Source organism: Mobula birostris (genome assembly GCF_030028105.1).
Source record: "Mobula birostris isolate sMobBir1 chromosome 8 unlocalized genomic scaffold, sMobBir1.hap1 SUPER_8_unloc_1, whole genome shotgun sequence".
NCBI classification, from domain to species: Eukaryota; Metazoa; Chordata; class Chondrichthyes; order Myliobatiformes; family Myliobatidae; genus Mobula; species Mobula birostris.
The window spans coordinates 521,073-543,001 of record NW_027274036.1 but is presented as its reverse complement, the minus strand read 5'-3'; the positions used below and the strand labels follow the sequence as shown (position 1 = coordinate 543,001).

The following is a 21,929-nucleotide window of genomic DNA, read 5'->3' as shown; positions in this document are numbered from 1 at the left end:
TCTTCTGCACCCTCTCCAAAGCCTCAATATCCTTCCAATAGTCGGGTGGCCAGAACTATATGCAATAATCCAGATGTGGCCTATATAATGTTGCAATATGCTAAAATGTTTATAATGTTGCAGAGATTTATTATGGTACACTGCTTAGACAAGTGGGCGAAACCAGTTGAGGGTAGCTGGGAACCTCCACCCCCGGTGAGATAGGGATATGGCTACCCCAGCATGCGAAGGCAATTCCAGAGGCTGGGCGAATGAGATCAGCTACAAGGTCCAATGACCAAGAAAGTGATGCTGCAACACTCCATGGAGAGCAAAGGGCATGACAAGGCACAGAAGGCGTAATGGCTATTCACTGGAGCTCATGAAATCTCCAGTCAAGATGACTTTTTGTCTCATTGGATCATGATTTTTGAGGCCGACAGAGTGGAATTTCCCAGTGCAATGGCTTTTTCACTATATAACTCCTCCCATATAGGTTTACATCATCGTCGGAAAATGCGGACAACCAAAAAATAAAGTTGCAACAAATAACGTTATGATCTTGACTTTTGAACTCAATTTCTCGACTAATAAAAGCAAGCATTCCATAAGCCTTCTTAGCCATCATATAGACCTGTGTAGCCACTTTTAAGGAATTATGAGCTTGGATTCCAAGATCTCTCTGCTTAGCAACACTGAGAAGGATCTTGCCCTTAACAGTATACTGGCTCCTTATAATTGTACTAGCAAGGTGCAACACTTCACATTTATTTGGGTAAAACTTCATCCGTTATTTCTCTACCCATTTCTGCAACTGATCTATATCGCGCTGTATTCTTTGTCAAGTCTTTTACACTGTCCACAACTCCACTAATTTTGGTATCATCAGAAAACTTACTAACCCACCCATCTACATTTTCATCCAGGTCATTTATATACATCGCAAACAGCAGAGGTCCCAGTACAGATCCCTGCGGAACACCACCAATCACAGATCTCCAGCTCGAGTAATTCCCTTCAACTTCAACCCTCTGCGTTCTATGTGCAAGCCAGTTCTGAATCCAAACAGCCAATTCACCGCTGACCACACGCATCTTAATCTTCTGGATTAGCCTCCCATGAGGGACTTTGATAAATGCCTTGCTAAATTTCATGTAGACAACATCCATTGCCCTACTTCATAAAGCTCTCTCGTCACCTTGTCAAAAAATTCAGTCAAGTTGGTAAGACACGACCTGCCCTGCACAAAGCCATGTTGCTCTCCCTAATTAGGCCATGGGTTTCCAAATGCTCATATATCATATCCCTGAGAATTTTTTCCAGCAATTTCCCAACAATTGAGGCCAAGGGCTTGGAGATTTTTGATTAGTTTTGAGGGGAAGATACCAAGTTGGGATTGAACGCCAAGTTGTAGTCGATCAAGAGCATCCTGATGTAGGCATCTTTGCTCTCCAGATTTTCCATAGTTAAGTGAGGAACCAATGAAATAGCATCTGCTGTGGGCCTGTTGTGCCAGTGGGGAGTGAATGCAAGTCTCTTCTCAGGCAGGAGTTAATATGTTTCATCACCAACCTCTCAAAACACTTAATCACTGTGGATGTAAGTGCTACTGGACGATAATAATTTTGGCAATTTATGACCTTCTTCTTAGGCACTGGTATAATCGAAGCCTGCATACCTCAGACTGCTGAAGAAAGAGGTTAAAGATCTCAGTGAACACTCCAGGCGGTTGATAAGAACAGGATGTTAGTACTCGGCCAGCTGGCCAATCTGATGGATACCTTCTGTGGGTTCACCCTTCTGAAGGATGGTCTCATGTTGACCTCATGGGGGGGGGGGGATGCGGGGGGCGGTTCCTGAAGGTTCCTTCATGTTCTGACAGTCAAAGGGGACACTGAATGCATTGAGCTTATCTGGAAGTGAAGCTCTGCTTGATTTCACCGTGCAAGGTGTGATAGCATTCAAGCTCTGCCCCAGGTATCAAGTATCATTCATTGATTGAAGTTTAGTCTGGAATTGCCACTTTACCCATGAGATGGCTTTCCAAAGATTGTACCTAGACATCATGCAACTTTCTTCACATTAATGCCTCTGATCTGACTCTCAGCAGATTGTGGGTGTCATTGTTCATCTAGGGCTGCTGTTTGGAGTTTTACACAACTTCCACCATAACAGCTCAATGTCTGTACTCAATGCTTTAATTTATGAATGCCAATATGCTTAATACTCTTTTTATGACCCTGTCTATTTGTGAGGCCACTTTCAGGAAATTATAGATCTATATTTCCATATCCTACCATTCTAATACTAAACTCTGTGTATGTCCTACCCCATTTGGTCCTCCTGAAGTACACCTCACACGTGTCTGTATTAAATTCCATCTGCCACTTTTCAGCCCATTTTTCCAGTTGGTTCAGATCCTGCTGCAAGCTTTGATAGCCTTCCTCACTGTCCACTCTGCCCCCGATGATGCTGTCATTCATGAGTTTGCTAATTTGGTTTAGTATGGACCTGTACACCAAGGTCCATCTGTTCAACTACATATGCAGAGGCGTATGTCCTTTCCTCATTACAACTCCCAGAAATTGTTCATCTAGCACTTACAGGGATTAAAGTCTACTTACCAATGCTCAGACTAACTCATAGTTGATTGTTGTTCTCGAAGATAAGATAACCAACACTTCCTTTTTCAACATCAACACCAATTTCACTGGGCCCAGAGTGTTATAAGCACATAGGAATCCGGGTCCAGTGAGTTATAGGGACACGGGAAGCAGGGCCTAGTGTGTTATAGGGACACAGGAATCAGGGCCTAGTGTGTTATAGGGATCATGGGAATCGGAGCCCAGTGTTTTATAGGGACACGGGTATCAGGGCCCGGTGTGTTATAGGAACACGGGAATCAGAGCGTAGTGTGTTATAGGGACACGGGAATCAGGGCCTAGTGTGTTATAGGGACACAGGAATCAGAGCCTAGTGTGTTATAGGGACACGGGAATCAGAGGCTAGTGTGTTATAGGGACACAGGAATCAGGGACCAGTGTGTTACAGGGACACGGGAATCAGAGCGTAGTGTGTTATAGGGACACGGGAATCAGGGCCTAATGTGTTATAGGGATCATGGAAATCAGGGACCAGTGTGTTACAGGGACACGGGAATCAGAGCGTAGTGTGTTATAGGGACATGGGAATCAGGGCCTAGTGTGTTATAGGGATCATGGAAATCAGAGCCCAGTGTGTTATAGGGACACGGGAATCAGAGCCTAGTGTGTTATAGGGACACGGGAATCAGAGGCTAGTGTGTTATAGGGACATGGGAATCAGGGCCTAGTGTGTTATAGGGATCATGGGAATCAGAGCCCAGTGTGTTATAGGGACACGGGAATCAGAGGCTAGTGTGTTATAGGGACACGGGAATCGGGGCCTAGTGTGTTATAGGGATCATGGAAATCAGAGCCCAGTGTGTTATAGGGATCATGGGAATCAGAGCCCAGTGTGTTATAGGGAGCACGGGAATCAGAGCCTAGTGTGTTATAGGGACATGGGAAGCAGGGCCTAGTGTGTTATAGGGATCATGGAAATCAGAGCCCAGTGTGTTATAAGACACAGGAATCAGAGCCTAGTGTGTTATAGGGACACGGGAATCAGTGACCAGTGTGTTATAGGGATCATGGGAATCAGGGCCCAGTGTGTTATAGGGACACGGGAATCAGGGCCCAGTGTGTTATTGGGACACAGGAATCAGGGCCAGTGTGCTATAGGCACATGGGAATCAGGGCCCAGTGTGTTATAAGGATCACGGGAATCGGAGCCCAGTGTGTTATAGGGACATAGGAATTAGGGCCCAATGTGTTAGAGGCATGTGGGAATCAGGGCCCAGCGTGTTATAGGGACATGGAAATCAGGGTCCAGTGTGTTACAGGGCACACGGGAATCAGGGCCCAGTGTGTTATAGGGATAATGAGAATCAGGGCCTAGTGTGTTATGGGGAACAGGGGAATCAGGGCCTAGTGTGTTATAGGGACATGGGAATCGGGGTCCAGTATGTTATAGGCACACAGGAATCAGGGCCCAGTGTGTTATACGGCACATGGAAATCAGGGCCCAGTGTATTATAAGGATCATGGGAATCGGAGCCCAGTGTGTTATAGGGACACGGGTATCAGGGCCCAGTGTGTTATAGGGACACGGGAATCGGAGCCCAGTGTGTTATAGGGACACGGGAATCAGGGCCTAGTGTGTTATAGGGATCATGAGAATCAGAGCCCAGTGTGTTATAGGGAGCACGGGAATCAGAGCCTAGTGTGTTATAGGGACACGGGAAGCAGGGCCTAGTGTGTTATAGGGACACAGGAATCAGGGCCTAGTGTGTTATAGGGATCATGGGAATCGGGGTCCAGTATGTTATAGGCACACAGGAATCAGGGCCCAGTGTGTTATACGGCACATGGAAATCAGGGCCCAGTGTGTTATAAGGATCATGGGAATCGGAGCCCAGTGTGTTATAGGGACACGGGTATCAGGGCCCAGTGTGTTATAGGGACACGGGAATCGGAGCGTAGTGTGTTATAGGGACACGGGAATCAGGGCCTAGTGTGTTATAGGGATCATGGGAATCCGAGCCCAGTGTGTTATAGGGAGCACGGGAATCAGAGCCTAGTGTGTTATAGGGACACGGGAAGCAGGGCCTAGTGTGTTATAGGGATCATGGGAATCAGAGCCCAGTGTGTTATAGGGAGCACGGGAATCAGAGCCTAGTGTGTTATAGGGATCATGGGAATCAGGGTCCAGTGTGTTATAGGGACAAGGGAATCAGGGCCTCATGTTTTAGAAGGATCATGGGAATCAGGGACCAGTGTGTTATAGGGAACACAGGAATCAGGGCCCAGTGTGTTAAAGCCACATGGGAATCAGATCCCAGTGGGTTATAGGGATCATGAATATCAGGACCCAGTGTTTTATTGGGACACAGGAATCAGGGCCCAGTGTGTTATAGGGAAGATGGGAATCAGAGCCCACTGCGTTATAGGGACACGGGAATCAGGGCCTCGTGTTTTAGAAGGATCATGGGAATCAGGGCCCAGTGTGTTATAGGGACCGGGCAATCAGGGCCTAGTGTGTTATAGGGATACAGGAATCAGGGCCCAGTGTAGTATAGGGAACATGGGAATCAAGGTCCAGTGTGTTATAGGCACACAGGAATCAGGTTCCAGTGTGTTATATGGATAATGGGAATCAGTGCCCAGTGTGTTATAGCCACATTGGAATCAGAGCCCAGTGTGCTATAGGCACACAGGAATCAGGGCCCAGTGTGTCATTGGGACATGGGAGTCAGGGCCCAGTGTGTTATTGGGACACAGGAATCAGGGCCTAGTGTGTTACAGGGACACTGGAATGGCGTCCCAGTGGTTATAGAGATCATTGGAATGGGGCCCCAGTGTGTTACTGTAATCACAGGAATGGGGCCCCAGTATGTTATAGAGATCACGGGAATGGGGTCCCAATGGTTATAGAGATCACGGGAATAGGGCCCCAGTGCGTTACAGGGATCACAGGAGCGGAGCCCCAGTGTATTCTAGAAATAGCGGAAATGCGGCCACAGTGTGTTATAGAGATATCACAGTGTGATATAGTGATATCACAGTCACCCCAGTGTGTTACGGGAATCACAGGAACACGGGTCCCAGTGTGTTACAGGGATCATGGGAACAGGCCCCAGTGTGTTACTAGAATCACAGAAAAGGGACCCAAGTGTGTTACAGAGATATCGGAAATGGTGCCCCAGTGTCTTACAGGGATCAAAGGAATGGGGTCCCGGTGTATTACAGGGTTGACAGGACCGGAGCCCAAGTGTGTTATAGAGGTATCGGAAATGGTGCCCCCAGTGTGTTACAGTGATCATAGGAACGGGGCCCAGTGTGTTACAGGGATCACAGGAACAAAGGCTCCAGTGTGTGATAGGGATCACAGGAACAGGGCCTCCACTGTGTTACAGGAATTACAGGAATGGTGCCCCAGTGTGTTATAGATATATTGGAAATGGGCCACAGTGTGTTACAGGGTTCACAAGAGCAGAGCCCCAGTGTGTTATATAGATAATGGAAATAGCATCCTAGTATGTTACAGGGAACACAAGAACGGGGTCCGAGAGTGTTACAGGAATCACAGGAACAGGGGCCCCGGTGTGTTACAGGAATCACAGGAACAGGAGCCCCAGTGTGTTACTGTAATCACAGGAATGGGGCCCCAGTGTGTTATAGAGATCATGGGAATGGGGCCCCAGTGTGTTACAGGAATCACAGGATCGAGGCCGACGTGTGTTACTGTAATCACAGGAATGGGGCCCCAGTGTATTACAGGAATCACAGAAACACAGCTCCAGTGTGTTACCGTAATCACAGGAATGGGGCCCCAGTGTGTTATAGAGATCATGGGAATGGGGCCCCAGTGTGTTACAGGAATCACAGGATCGAGGCCGACGTGTGTTACTGTAATCACAGGAATGGAGACCCAGTGTGTTAGAGAGATATCAGAAATAGCACCCCAGTGTGTTACAGGGTTCTCGGAAATGGGGCCACAGTGTGTTATAGAGATATCGGGAATCAGGCCCCTGTGTGTTACAGAGATCACGGGAACAGCTGCCCCAGTGTGTGATAGGGATCACAGGAACTGGAGCCCCAATGTGTTACAGGGATCACAGGAACGGGGCCCCAGTGTGTTACAAGGATGATAGGAATGTTTCCCCAGTGTGATACAGAGATATCTGAAATAGCGCCTCAGTGTGTTGCAAGGGTCACAGAAGCAGAGCCCCAGTGTGTTATAGGGATCATAGGAACAGGGCCCCAGTGTGTTACAGGGATCATAGTAACAGTTCCCCGGTATGCTACAGAGATATCTGAAATAGCGCCCCAGTGTGTTGCAAGGATCACAGGAACAGGGCCCCTGTGTGTTCATTTTTAAAACTTTTTCATTAATTATTATTGAAGAATTAAATTACCAAATAACTGATTAGCAAAGCTAAACAATATATCAGTAATAATAAGAAAAAATAAAGTGTTAAAACTATTTTTTGGAAAAAAGAACCCCTACTAACTAAAACATAAAAACCCAGCTAACAAAAAAACCTGAAAAAAAAACGTTTTGGGAGCACAACCCCGGAGCTATACGTCATACAAGCTTCCATAAAAGAAAAACATCAATCCGCCAACTGAAATCTATTTAAACAAGAATCAGAAGGAAACCATTTTAATTAATTCAAATCAGATGATAGTAGCGGGCAAAAGAACCCCTGTGTGTTATAGAGATATCTGAAATGGCGCCCCAGTGTGTTACAGATGTGACAAAAGACCAAGTTATCAGAAGATTGATGCTGATAAGAGAGACAAAGTGAGAAACATTCCAAACGTTAATGAGAGACGAGAGAGATTAACGAAAAGAGACACAGTTCCGAGTATTGTCAGACCGGTTGCTTTGAACCTGAACTATTCGAAGTTTGATGGACAGGCAGGGGGATAAAAGGAACAGGTTCGCTAAGGCAAGGACACATCACGACACCACGAGATAATGAGACCCTGGAAGTGCGGTGTGCCCCCCCACAGGTTGGTGGGAGTTTTGGAGGTCTGATCGCGGGACCGACCATAGACGCATGGGGTGAAAAGGGTACGATCGGCGGGAACCTGGTGCGTGTGTCCGCCCTTGCCTGGGTGCCGGGTTCACCGCAGAAGAACGATCGTATCCGGAACGGAGGGGTCACAGTTGGTGACCTCAGAAGATATTAAAAGGGCTCGCGCCGAAAGCTAACTGCAAAGAACAAAGGTCTGTCTGAATCCTATTTGCATATTCTCTCTCCAATGGCACAATAGCGATTGCTGAGAACTGTACTAAACTGAACTGAACTCTATGTCACTTGAGACTGATCATTTTGCCCCTAGACTGTGATAGAGCTTGATTGATTCCTATTATCCTAGTTCTGTGTACATGTGTGTTTTATCATTGCTAACCCGTTGCATTTACATCCTTACGATTAGAGTACTGTGTTACTTATTTCTTTAATAAAACTTTCTTAGTTCCAGACTCCAACTAAGTGGTCCATTTCTGCTGGTTTGGCAACCCTGTTACGGGGTACGTAACACAGAGATCACAGGAATGGGGCCACAGTGTGTTACAGGAATCACAGGAACAGGGGCCCCAGTGTGTTACAGAGATCAAAGGAACAGGAGCCCCAGTGTGTTACAAGGATCACAGGAATGGGGCCACAGTGTGTTACAGGGATCATAGTATCGGTTCCCCAGTGTGTTACAGAGATATCTGAAATGGCGCCCCAGTGTGTTGCAACGATCACAGTAACAGGGCCCCAGTGTGTTACAGGAATCACAGGAACAGGAGCCCCAGTGTGTTACAGGGATCAATGGAACAGTTCCCCAGTGTGTTACAAAGGTATTTGAAATGGCGCCCCAGTGTGTTACTGGAATCACAGGAACAGGGCCCCAGTGTGTTACAGGGATCACAGAAGTGAAGCCCTAGTGTGTTATAGAGATATCGTAAATGGGGCCCCAGTGTGTTATAGAGATATTCGGAATGGGGCCTCAGTGTGTTACGCAGAATTACAGGAACAGGGCCCCAGTGTGTTATAGAGATCACAGGAATGGGGCGTCAGTGTGTTACTGGAATCACAGGAACAGGGCCCCAGTGTGTTATAGAGATGACGGGAGTGGGGCCACAGTGTGTTACAGGGTTCACAAGGGCAGAGCCCCAGTATATTATGGAAGTGGCACCCATTGTGTTACAGGGATCATGAGAAACACTTCCCAGTGCATTGTAAGAACGAGGGCCAAGTGTGTTTTAGTGCTCATGGGAGTGGGGGCCCAGTGTGTTATTAGGATCAAGGGAACGTTGCCCGTGTGTTATATAGATCACAGAACCATGTCCCAGTGTGCTGTAGGAATCATCGAACAGTGTGTTAAAGGAAACCCTGAAATGAGGCCCCAGTGTGTTATAAGGATCAAAGGCCGTTGGCCCCAGTGTGTTATATTGAACATGGGTACCATGTCCCAGTGTTTTATAGGGATCACAGGAGCTTGGCTCCCACTCTTTGTGATGGAGCCTGGGGTCTATAGTGCCATGCTGTAAAAGTGTGAGGTGTGTGGAATGTCAGAGTATTTAACAGATATACTCAACTATATACTCCGGGGGGATGTGTGGAATGTCAGAGTATTTAACAGATATGCTCAACTATATACTCCGGGGGGATGTTTAGTAGTGTGTGGGGTAGTGCTGTATGGAGCTAGTGAGAGGCTATCAGAAGAGGAATTCCGGATCTCTGAACACAGACTGAAGTCATTGCTACCAATGGCAGAGCAATAATATTCAGGTGATTGCTCAGAAGCTGGGATTGAGGAGAAAAGATGGTCTTGGACACAGGAGATCTAGTAAATGGGGACATTTATTGTTTTCAGATTTTTCAAACACTCACCTGTTAGTTCTACATCGGGACTGAAGAACGAACCAAGTCAGAGTCACCAAGATGATCAGGGCTACAACTCCTGCTGCAGCAGCCAGTGAGACGATCAGCATTTCCTGCAATGAGAGCTCCACTGTTGGAGGAGCCAAGAACGAGAGGACAATTACTTGTAGCAATATCCTTGTGGATCAAATGTGCTGTGTTGAGGGAATTCCGCACTATGCGAGGGCCAGTGCCAAGGAAGTGCTGCAGTGGGATGAGTGGTGCCCAGAGACTGCTACATGATGTGAAGGGGCAGCACTGAAAGGGAGCGCTGCATGGTGGGAGTGGCAGTACCAATAGAGTACAACACTGTAGCACTGAGGGAATGCTGCACAGTGGGACTGATAATACCAATAGAGTACAACACTGTAATACTGAGGGAGCACTGCACAGTGGGAGTGATAGTACCATAAAGTGCAGCACTGTAGCACTGAGGGAGTGCTGCACAGTGGGAATGGCAGTACCAATAGAGTACAGTACTGTAGCACTGAGGGTGCACTGCACATTGGGAGTGACAGTACCATGGAGTGCAACACAACAGTGAGAGAGCACTGCACAGTGGGAGTGGCAGTACCAGAGAGCAGCGGTCCCCAACCACCGGGCCGTGGATTGGTACCGGGCCGCAAAGCATGTGCTACCGGGCCGCAAGGAAACAATATGATTTGGTGATAGGAGTCAGCTGCACCTTTCCTCATTCCCTGACATGCCCACTGTTGAGCTTGAACGTGCGCGAGGTCATTACGCATGTGAGGTCATTACCCGCGCGTCAACCATGTCAGCGCGGGAAGGAGATTAACTCCTTGAGCTTGCAAATGACGGTGGGCTGAAAAGTATGTTTGACGTAACATCTCTGCCGGCATCTGGATCAAAGTCAAGGCTAAATATCCTGAGATAGCCACGAAAGCACTGAAAACGTTGCTTCCATTTCCAACATATCTCTGCAATGAATGCAACAAAAACTAAATTGCGGAATAGACTGGACATAAGGAACTCCGTTCGAGTATCGCTGTCTCCCATCATCCCTCGGTAGGACCGTCTCATTGTAGGGAAACAAGCCCAGGGCTCCCACTGATTCAGCGATATTGGTGTGTTGCAATGATTTTATATGTTCATACGGGGAAAATATGTGCTGTGTGTTTAATTTCCAAACATTACTTAAAATGTCATGATGCTATTGACTTATAAGTGACCTATATAACCATATAACAATTACAGCATGGAAACAGGCCATCCCTGCCCTGCTAGTCCGTGCAGAACGCTACCCTCACCTAGTCCCACTGACCTGCACTCAGCCCATAACCCTCCATTCCTTTCCTATCCATATACCTGTCTAATTTTTCTTTAAATAATAATATCGAACCTGCCTCTACCACTTCTACTGGAAGTTCGTTCAACACTTACTTCAAGCTCCCCTGTCCTCCCCTGATAATTGACTTCTCACTATATTCATACGAGGGAAATATGCGCTGTGTGTTTAATATTAAATTTGTTAGATAAACCCTTTTAGAAACAAAATTGAGTGTATTAGCCAGTTATCACCCATATTCCAGTCGTGATTAACACCCCCCCCACCCAACAGAATCGCCAAAAACGATTTGTAGGGGAAAAAAATCGGCACGTACACACATGTGCCCTGGTGCCCACGCAAGGCTTCATGGTTATTGTAGTCTTTCATGAGGTAAACAACGTATTTGACTGATACTCTTGTCCGTTGGCAACCCTACCCACCCCACCCCCGCCTCCGGTCGGCCGGTCCGCAAGAATATTGTCAATATGAAACCGGTCCATAATGCAAAAAAGGTTGGAGACCCCTGCCATAGAGTACAGCCCTGTAGCACTGAGGGAGTGCTTCACAGTGAGAATGGCAGTGCCAATAGAGTGCAGCACTGGTCGCACTGAGGGAGTGCTGCGTGGTAGGATGGATCGTGGTGAGGGAGGATTGCACTCACAGAGGAGAGAAAGCTGGACATGCGAGAATCGAGGTAGCATTGCCAAAGCAGAGAATCTGCTCTGAGGCAGTGTCCGAACAGTGTGTGCAGAGCATTAGTAAACTTTGAACTGTTGGAGGGGGCAATACTGATGGGGGGATGTGTTTTCTGGGTGAGCAAGAACTACACTAACAGATAGGTGGTCCAGAGGAATTGCTGCATTATGTTAAGATGTCACTGAATGCTGCCCATACTTACACCGCACAGTTAGTGTGACTGTCTGCTCTGATGAAACAAGTGGGTATTTGACTCTGCAGGTGAGATTTTGCCCGTGGTGTTTGAGCGCTGGGGTGAGGGTCAGAACAGCTGTATATGTCAGAGTGTCACCCCACTCGGTTACACTGCTCGAGTTTAACGCCAATACATCTGTGGGGGTGATCCAGGTGAAGTTGGGTGTCGATCCACCACACGTGATGTTGAAGGTGCAGCTTATGTTCACTGGCTTTCCTGCAACCATTTCAGCGGGGAATATCGAGGGCTTATCTGTGAAATCTAACACAGAGAAATGGATCCTTTTAGATAAATACAACAAGTAGTAAATGACTGCTGTGCTGGAGGAACAATCCTGACAGATTCTCTCCCTCTGCTCAAAGCACTTTCACCCTCAGCACCTTTGATACTGCTGGATGAACAGGTCGGTGGCACTGGTTCATGACTCTCAGGATTCTGCCCTAGTTTAATTAATCACTATCCACAGCAGGATGGACACAATGTTCATTAACCCTTCAATGACCATTTAAAATAGGGGGTGTATCAATTTAATATTTGACATGCCTGGTTTGTAATGATCTGTACGAAGGTGTGACTGACGTTACAGCAGTTTATCATATTTCCTGAATTGCTGGAAAATTATACTAGGCACTCACCAGTAACATGGAGCTGTGTTGTGGGTAGATAGCTATGTCGATCCACATTTTCAGATGCAATTTTGAAGTAATAATAACCTTCATCTTCCTGCATGATATTGTCTATAACCAGGGAACAGTCGCCATCTTTCATTTTTCCGGACAGCCAGGTCCGACGATGAAACCTCGGGGACACACGACTCTGATGCTTAGAGTGGAAAGTGACCGTTTGAGTCAGACATTCATCTTTCATCCAGACTCCATCCCAGGGTTTATTGTCCACGTGCGATGGATAACTGTAGTGGCATGGAATCCGGGCACACAAACCCCTCTGCGCCGTCACATCTCGTGGACTGTCAGCTCTCCACTCTTCCGACACTGCACAGAGGAGACAAGGAACATCATACAGACTCTCACCCCCAGCCTCAGGTCCCCACTATGGATTCATCCCAAATTTCAGGTGGACACATCCTATGTCACTAATGAGACATTGCTGCACTGCTGGAGACACAGGTCTAAGGGTAGCTACTCTGTCCAAATGATGCATCGTGGTGTCAGAGCAGCAGAGTAACGAGTAGTAGGAAGGATCATTCGGAAAGAAGGGCTGGCTATTTGTCCCTCACTCCAAACGCCTTCACTCTGAGGTCCCTGAGTACTGGGTTAGAAGAACCCTCACTAGAACAGAGTGGTGTTCCCTCAGAATCTCACCTCTAAGAGAGCAGTGTACCCTCAGAATCTTCCTTTTGACAGTGTGATGTCTCTCAGAATCTCCCCTCAGAGAGAGTAGTGTTCCCTCAGTACCTCCACACTGATAGTGTGATGCCTCCCAGTATCTCCCCTCTTACAGTTTGGTTCTCTCTCAGTATCTCCTCTCAGACAATGTGGTTTCCCTCAGTATCTCCCCTCTGAGAGTGTGATGTCCCTCAGAATCTGTCCTCTGAGAGAGCAGTATTCTCTCAGTATCTTCCCTCAGAGAGTGTGATGTTACCTCAGTATCTCCCCACTGATAGTGTGGTGTACTTCAGTATCTCCCCTCGGACAGTGTGATGTCTCTCAGTATCTCCCATCTGACAGTGTGATCTTCCCTCAGTATCTCCCCTCTGACAGTGTGATGTCTTTCAGTATCTCCCTTCTGACAGTGTGGAGTCCCCCTGTACCTCCTCTCCAATAGTGGGATTCTGTCACTATCTCCCCCATGACAGTATGACTTCTCTCAGTTTCTCCCCTCTGACAGTGTGGTGCTCTCTCAGTATCTCCCATCTGACAGAGTGGTGTCCTTCAGTATCTCCTCTATCACATTGTGATGTCTCTCAATATCTCACCTCTGACTGAGTGAATTCTCAGTATCTCACCTCTGAGTGAGTGAATTGTCTCAGTATCTCCTCTCTGACAGTGTGGAGCTCTCACCATATCTCCCCTCTGACAGTGTGGTGTACTTTCAGTATCTCCCCTCTGACAGTCTGTTGTCTCTCAGTATCTCCCCTCTAACAGTATGGTTATTCTCAGTATTTCCCCTCATACACTCTGGTGACCCACAGTATCTCCCATCTGACAGTGCGATGTATTTACTCAGTATTTCCCCTCTCACATCATCACTATCTCCCCCATAACAGTTTGATGTCTCTCAGTATCTCCCCTCTGACAGTGTGGTGGTCTCTCAGTATCTTCCCTCTGACAGTGTGGTGTCTCTGAGCATCTGTCCTCTGGCACTGTGATGTTCCCTCGATATCTCTCCTCCGACAGAGTGATGTCTCTCAGTAGCTCCCCTCTCAAAGTGTGGTATTCCCTCAGTATCTCCCCTCTGACAGTGTGGTGTCTCTCAGTATCTCCCCTCTGACAGTGTGGTGTCCCTTAGTATCTCCCCTCTCAAAGTGTGGTGTCTCTCAGTTTCTCCCCTCTGACAGTTTGATATTCCCTCACTATCTCCTCTCTGACAGCATGATGTTAGCTTAGTATGTCCCCTCTGACAGTGTGATGCTCTGTCAGTATTTCCCCTCTGAGAGTCTGGTGTCTCTCAGTACCTCCCTTCCAACAGTGTTGTATTCCCTTTGTATCTCCCCTCTGACAGTCTGGTGTCCCTCAATATTTCCCACCTGACAGTGTGGTTTCTCTCAGTATCTCCCCTCTGACAATGTGATGTCCTTCGGTATCACCCCTCTGACAGTGTGGTGTCCTTTAGTATCTCCACATTGACAATGTGATGTCTCTCAGTATCTCCCCTCTGACAGAGTGATGATCCCTCAATATCTCCGCTCTGACAGTGTGGTGTCTCTCAGTATCTCCGTTCTGACAGGGTGATGATTCCTCAATATCTCCCCTCTGACAGTGTGGTGCCCCTTAGTATCTCCACATTGACAGTGTGATGTCTCTCAGTATCTCCCCTCTGACAGTGTGGAGCTCTCACCATATCTCCCCTCTGACAGTGTGGTTTACTTTCAGTATTTCCCCTCATACAGTCTGGTGACCCACAGTATCTCCCATCTCACAGTGTGATGTCCCTCAGTATTCACCTGCTGACAGTGCGGTGTCCTTCAGTATCTCCCGTCTGATAATGTTGTGTCCCTCAGTATCTCCCCTCTCACAGTGTGATGTCTCTCAGTATTTCTCATCTGACAGTGTTGTGTCTCTAAGTATCTCCCTTCAGACCCTGTGGTGTCCCTTAGTATCTCCCCTCTGACAGTGTGGCGTCCCCCTGTACCTCCACTCCAACAGTGGGATTCTGTCACTATCTCCGCCATGGACAGTGTGGCTTCTCTCAGTATCTCCCCTCTGACAGAGTGGTGTCCCTCAGTATCTCCCCTATCACATTGTGATGTCTCTCATTATCTCACCTCTGACAGTCTGTTGTCTCCCAGTATCTCCACTCTAACAGTGTGGTTATTCTCAGTATTTCCCCTCATACAGTATGGTGACCCACAGAATTCCCATCTGAGAGTGCGATGTCCCTCAGTATTTCCCATCTCACATTAGGGTGTCCATCACTATCTCCCCCATAACAGTTTGATGTCTCTCAGTATCTCTCCTCTGACAGTGTGGTGGTATCTCAGTATCTTCACTCTGACAGTGTGGTTTACTTTCAGTATCTCCCCTCTGACATGTGGTTATTTTCAGTATTTCCCCTCATACAGTCTGGTGACCCACAGTATCTCCCATCTGACAGTGTGATGTCCCTCAGTATTTCCCCTCTCACATTAGAGTGTCCATTACCATCTCCCCCATAACAGTTTGATGTCTCTTAGTATCTCCCTTCTGACAGTGTGGTGGTCTCTCAATATCTCCCCTCTGACAATGTGGTGGTATCTCAGTATCACCCATCTGAGAGTATGGTGGTCTCCCGATATCTGCCCTCTGACAGTGTGACGTCTCTCAGTATCTTCCCTCTGACAGTGTGATTTTTCTCAGTATCTTCTCTCAGACAGTGTGGTGTCTCTCAGTATCTCTCCTCTGGCAGTGTGATGTTCCCTCAGTATCTCCCCATTGACATTGTGAACTTCTCTCAATATCTCACCTCTGAGAGTATGGTGCTCCCCTGCTATCTCCCCTCTGAGAGTGTGGTGTCCCTCAGGACCTCCCCTCTGACAGAGCGTTATCGCTCCATTTCTCCACACTGACAGTGTGATTTCTCAATATCTCCCCATTCACAGTGTGATTTCTCAGTATATCCCCTCTGACAGTTTGGTGTCTCTCAGTATCTCCCCTCTGACAGTGTGATGTTCCCTCAGAATCTCTCATTTATCAGTATGATGTTTCTCAGCATCTTTTCTCTGACAATGTGGTGCTCTCTCAGTATCTCCCCTCTCAAAGTGTAGTATTCCCTCAGAATCTCCCCTCTGACAGTGTGATGTTCCCTCGGTATCTCCTCTCTGACAGTGTGATGTCTCTCAGTATCTCCCCTTTGAAAGTGTGTTGTCTCTCAGTATCACCCCTCCAACAGTTTGAAATTCCCTCACTATCTCCTCTCGGACAGAGTGATGTTAGCTCAGTATGTCCCCTCTGACAGTGTGATGCTCTCTCAGTATCTCCAATCTGAGAGTCTTGTGTCTCTCAGTATCTCCCCTCCGACAGTGTTGTATTCCCTTTGTATCTCCCCTCTGACAGTGTGGTGTCCCTCAATATCTCCCATCTGACAGTGTGATGTCTCTCAGTATCTCCCCTTTGAAAGTGTGTTGTCTCTCAGTATCACCCCTCCAACAGTTTGAAATTCCCTCACTATCTCCTCTCTGACAGAGTGATGTTAGCTCAGTATGTCCCCTCTGACAGTGTGATGCTCTCTCAGTATCTCCAATCTGAGAGTCTTGTGTCTCTCAGTATCTCCCCTCCGACAGTGTTGTATTCCCTTTGTATCTCTCCTCTGACAGTGTGGTGTCCCTCAATATCTCCCATCTGACAGTGTGATGTGTCTCAGTATCTCCCCTCTAACAGTGTTGTATTCCCTTTGTATCTCCCCTCTGACAATGAAGTTTCCCTCAATATCTCCCCCTGACAGTCTGTTGTCTCTGCATCTCCCCTCTAACAGTGTGGTGTCTCTCAGTATCTCCCCTCTGACAGTGTGGTGTCCCTCAGTCTCTCCCCTCTCAAAGTGTGGTGTCTCTCAGTTTTTCCCCTCTGACAGTTTGATATTCCCTCAGTATCTCCTCTCTGACAGCGTGATGTTAGCTCAGTATGTCCCCTCTGACAGTGTGATGCTCTGTCAGTATTTCCCCTCTGAGAGTCTGGTGTCTCTCAGTATCTCCCCTCCAACAGTGTTGTATTCCCTATGTATCTCCCCTCTAACAGTCTGGTGTCCCTCAATATCTCCCCTCTGACAGTGTGATGTTCTTCAATATCTCCCACCTGACAGTGTGATGTCTCTCAGTATCTCCCCTCTAACAGTGTTGTATTCCCTTTGTATCTCCCCTCTGATAATGTGGTTTCCCTCAATATCCCCCCTCTGGCAGTCTGTTGTCTCTGTATCTCCCCTCTAACAGTGAGGTTTCTCTCAGTATCTCCCCTCTGACACTGTGGTGTCCCTCAGTATCTCTCCTCTCAAGGCGTGGTATCTTACAGATTCTCCCCTCTGACAGTTTGATATTCCCTCAGTATCCCCTCTCTGACAGAGTGATGTTAGCTCAGTTTGTCCCCTCTGACAGTGTGATGCTCTCTGAGTATTTCCCCTCTGAGAGTCTGGTGTCTCTCAGTATCTCCCCTCCAACGGTGTAGTGTTCCCTTTGTATCTCCCCTCTGACAGTCTGGTGTCCCTCAAAATCTCCCATCTGACAGTGTGGTTTCTCTCAGTATCTCCCCTCTGACAGTGTGATGTCCTTCGGTATCACCCCTCTGACAGTGTGGTGTCCCTTAGTATCTCCACATTGACAGTGTGGTGTCTCTCAGTATCTCCCCTCCAACAGTGTTGTATTCCCTTTGTATCTCCCCTCTGACAGTCTGGTGTCCCTCAATATCTCCCATCTGACAGTGTGGTTTCTCTCAGTATCTCCCCTCTGACAGTTTGATCCCTCAGTATCTCCCCTCTGACAGAGTGATGTTAGCTCAGTATGTCCCATCTGACAGTGTGATGGTCTCTGAGTATTTCCCCTCTGAGAGTCTCGTGTCTCTCAGTATCTCCCCTCCAACAGTGTTGTATTCCCATTGTATCTCCCCTCTGACAGTGTGGTGTCCCACAATATCTTCCACCTGACATTGTGACGTCTCTCAGTACCTCCTCTCTGACAGTATGGTGTCTCTCAGCATCTTGCGTCTGACCTTGTGTTATCACTCAGTATCTCCTTTCTAACAGTGTGGTGTTCCTTCAATATCTCCCCTCTGACAGAGTGGTGTCCCTTAGTATCTCCCCGTTGACAGTGTGATGCTCTTTAATTATCTCCAATCTGACAGTGTGGTGTCTCTCAGTGTCTCCCCTCTGACAGTCTGATGATCCCTCAATATCTCCTCTCTGACAGTGTGGCGTCTCTCAGTATCTCCCCTCTGACAGTGTGATGCTCTTTAAGTATCTCCCATCTGACAGCGTGATGTCTCTCAGTATCTCCGCTCTGACAGGGTGATAATCCCTCAATATCTCCCCGTTGACAGTATGAACCCCTCTCAGTTTCTCCCCTCTGAGAGTATGGTGGTCTCCCGATATCTCCCTCTGACAGTGTGAAGTCCGTCAGTATCTCCCCTCTGACAGTCTGTTGTCTCTGTATCTCCCCTCTAACAGTGAGGTTTCTCTCAGTATCTCCCCTCTGACAGTGTAGTGTCCCTCAGTACCTCCCCTCTGACAGTGTGGTGGCCCTCAGTATCTCCCCTCTCAAGGCTTGGTATCTCTCAGATTCTCCCCTCTGACAGTTTGATATTCCCTCAGTATCTCCTCTCTGACAGAGTGATGTTAGCTCAGTCTGTCTCCTCTGAGAGTGTGAGCTCTCTCAGTATTTCCCCTCTGACAGTGTGAGCTCTCTCAGTGTTTGACCTCTGAGAGTCTAGTGTCTTTCAGTATCTCCCCTCCAACAGTGTTGTATTCCCTTTTTATCTCTGCTCTGACAGCATGGTGTCCCTCAATATCTCCCCTCTGACAGTGTTATCTCTCTGTATCTTCCCTCTGACAATGTGGTGTTACTTAGAATCTCCTGTCTGACAGTGTGGAGTATCTCAGTATCTCCCTTCTGGCAGAGTGTTATCTTTCAGTTTCTCCCCACTGACAGTGCAATTTCTCATTATCTCCCCTCTGACACTGTGGTGTCTCTCAGTATCTCCCCTCTGACACTGTGATGTTCCCTCAGTATTTCCCCTCTGACAGTGTACTGTCCTTCAGTATCTCCCTTCTGACAGTGTGGTGTCCCTCGGTATCTCCCCTCTCAAGGCGTGGTATCTCTCAGATTCTCCCCTCTGTCAGTTTGATATTCCCTCAGAATCTCCCCTCTGACAGTGTGATGTCCCTCAGTATCTCCCCTACGACAGTCTGTTGTCTCTGTATCTCCCCTATAACAGAAAGTTTTCTCTCAGTATCTCCCCTCTGACAATTTGATATTCCCTCAGTATCTCCTCTCTGACAGCGTGATGTTAGCTCAGTATGTCCCATCTGACAGTGTGATGCTCCCGGAGTATTTCCCTTCTGAGAGTCTGGTGTCTCTCAGTATCTCCCCTCTTTTTTTTTCTACAAAATTCTTTATTACAAATGTCGGTGCTATACAATATTTACAAAACCAGTGACTAACACATTTACTACACCACAAACAGACAATACATGTTAAACCAATATATTGCCATCCTCATCAATGATGGCATTTACACCCCGCGGAGCCCAACGGTCCCGGAACATCTCGACGGTCGCCGTGGACTGTACGTATTCCTTTTCAATATTCACCCGGGCACGAACATACCCCCTAAACATAGCCAGGCAGTCCGCCCGGGGAGAACCTCCTGCCACCCTTTTCCAGGAGCCACGGATGGCAGTTTTCGCCAGCCCCAGGAGCAAGTTGACAAGGACATCCTCATCCCTCTGTGCCCCCCTCCTTACTGGATGACCATATATGAATAGGGTGGGACTGAAATGCAACCAGAAAGCGAGAAGCAGCCCACGCAAATACGCGAAAAGGGGCTGCAGCCTCACACACTCCACGTACATATGGTACACAGTCTCCTCCAGCCCGCAGAAGTGACACGCGGCTGGGAGATCCGTGTACAAACTAAAGAACTTATTGCAGGGCACCGCTTTATGCAGCACCCTCCAGCCGAGATCCCCAAGGTGCATGGGAAGGACTCCCTTGTAAAGGGGCTTCCATTGGGGACCCCCCTCACCTCCAGGTGGAAAGACTGACCGCCATGGCGTGTCGGGACGGTGGACAAATGCTAGGAGGTGGAGGGTGTGGAGCAGCAGCCCATAAAGGTACCTCCTGCCTGCATCCCTGAATGGGATTGTGGGTGTCGATGAAAGACGGCTCAAGTTGTGTGGATTCGTCTCTCGGGCAAGGCTGCGGGGCCTGGGCCCGACGAGCAGCTCAGCCCGAGTCGTTCCACATACCTGAGCCGCACTGACATCCGTTGAGACGGGGCAAGGGTCGGCCAGGACCCCGCCCTCTGCCAGAGGAGGGGATTCCCGGCCTGAGGCAACCATGTTCCAGACTCTCAGTAGATCCTGATAGAAGCCGGGCAGCCTCTGCAAAGCAGCACGGCTGACGCCCGCCGGTGGTAGCTGCATATCTTCGGCAAGACAGCAGCCCCTCCGGAGGAAGAAAGTCGCCAACATGTGCCACCTGGGAGGGTTCTCAGCGTACAGGAATCTCTGCAGAGTCCTGAGGCGGAGAGCCGCCAGTCGTGTGCGTACACACACCAGCGACTGTCCGCCCTCTCCTTCTGGGAGACTCAGAACCGCTGCAGAGACCCAGTGCTTCCTGTTTCCCCAGAAGAAGTCCACTAGCTTCCTCTGCATTCTTGCGACAAAAGGGGCGGTGGGGGGGCAAGGTGACCATCCGGTACCACAACATGGAGGCCACCAGCTGGTTTATGACCACCACCCTGCCTCGATAGGAAAGCACCCTGAGAAGGCCTGACCAGCGCCCTAGCCGGGCCATGACCTTTGTCTCCAGGTCCTGCCAGTTCGCCAGCCAGATCTCCCCAGAAGGACTCAGGTAGACTCCCAGATAGAGAAGATGTCTGGTGCTCCACTCAAAAGCTCTCATCTCCTCCGGAAGGGAGTCCACCTGCCACTGGCCTACTAAGAGTCCGGAACATTTCACCCAGTTGATCCTGGCGGAGGATGCCGCCGAGAAAACATCTTGGCACTCGCGCATCCTCCGCAGGTCACAGGAGTCTGTCATCATGAGGAGTACGTCATCGGCGTAGGCCGAGAGGACGACCCCCATGTCCGGTTCGCGCAGAACCAGACCTGTCAGCCTTCGCCGAAGAAGGCTGAGGAATGGCTCGACACAGATCGCATACAGTTGACCGGACATGGGGCACCCTTGACGCACTCCTCTTCAGAAGTGGATAGGTCCTGTCAATGATCCGTTAATCTTAACTAGGCACTCTGCGGCAGAGTGCAGGAGCCGAACTCGGGCCACAAAGTGTGGTCCGAGCCCAAAAGCCTGCAGGGTGCCCACCAGGAAACTGTGGTCCACCCGGTCAAAAGCCTTCTCCTGGTCAAGAGAAAGAAACGCTGCCGGGGTCCCAGTCTCCTGGAGTAGGTGGATCAGGTCCCGTACTAGGTGGACATTGTCCTGGATGGAGCGGCCCGGGACTGTGTAAGATTGGTCAGGATGGACCACCTGTCCAATTACCGAACCCAGACGGTTGGCCATTGCCCGGGCGAGGATCTTGTAGTCCGCGCACAAGAGGGAGACCGGCCGCCAGTTCTTTAGCAAGCGGAGGTCTCCCTTCTTGGGCAGTAGGACCACAACAGCTCTTTGCCATGAGAGGGGCATTTCTCCGGTGGCTAGGCTCTCCCCTAGGACAAGGCTGTAATCATCCCCCAGGACATCCCAAAAAGCCTGATAAAACTCAACACTCAGTCCATCCAAACCAGGGGACTTGCCCCTCCGGAGTTGCCGAAGGGCAGTGGACAGCTCCTCCCGAGTCAGGGGGACATCCAGACGCACTGCGTCCTCTGGGCTGACCTTAGGCAAATCCTTCCAGACCTCATTACAC

At 48.7% G+C, this 21,929-nt stretch overlaps 1 protein-coding gene across 1 annotated transcript in view; it reads right to left on the bottom strand.

The window, feature by feature from the left end:
• Nucleotides 1-21,929, bottom strand: part of LOC140191991 (uncharacterized) — a 76,356-nt gene that overhangs the window by 16,511 nt on the left and 37,916 nt on the right. Inside the window, exons 6-8 of the mRNA XM_072249904.1 lie at nt 12,336-12,692; nt 11,668-11,961; nt 9,452-9,572 (exon numbers count right to left, since the gene is read on the bottom strand). Of these exons, the coding sequence (XP_072106005.1) occupies nt 9,452-9,572; nt 11,668-11,961; nt 12,336-12,692 (772 nt within the window). The remainder of the gene's footprint in view (nt 1-9,451; nt 9,573-11,667; nt 11,962-12,335; nt 12,693-21,929) is intronic.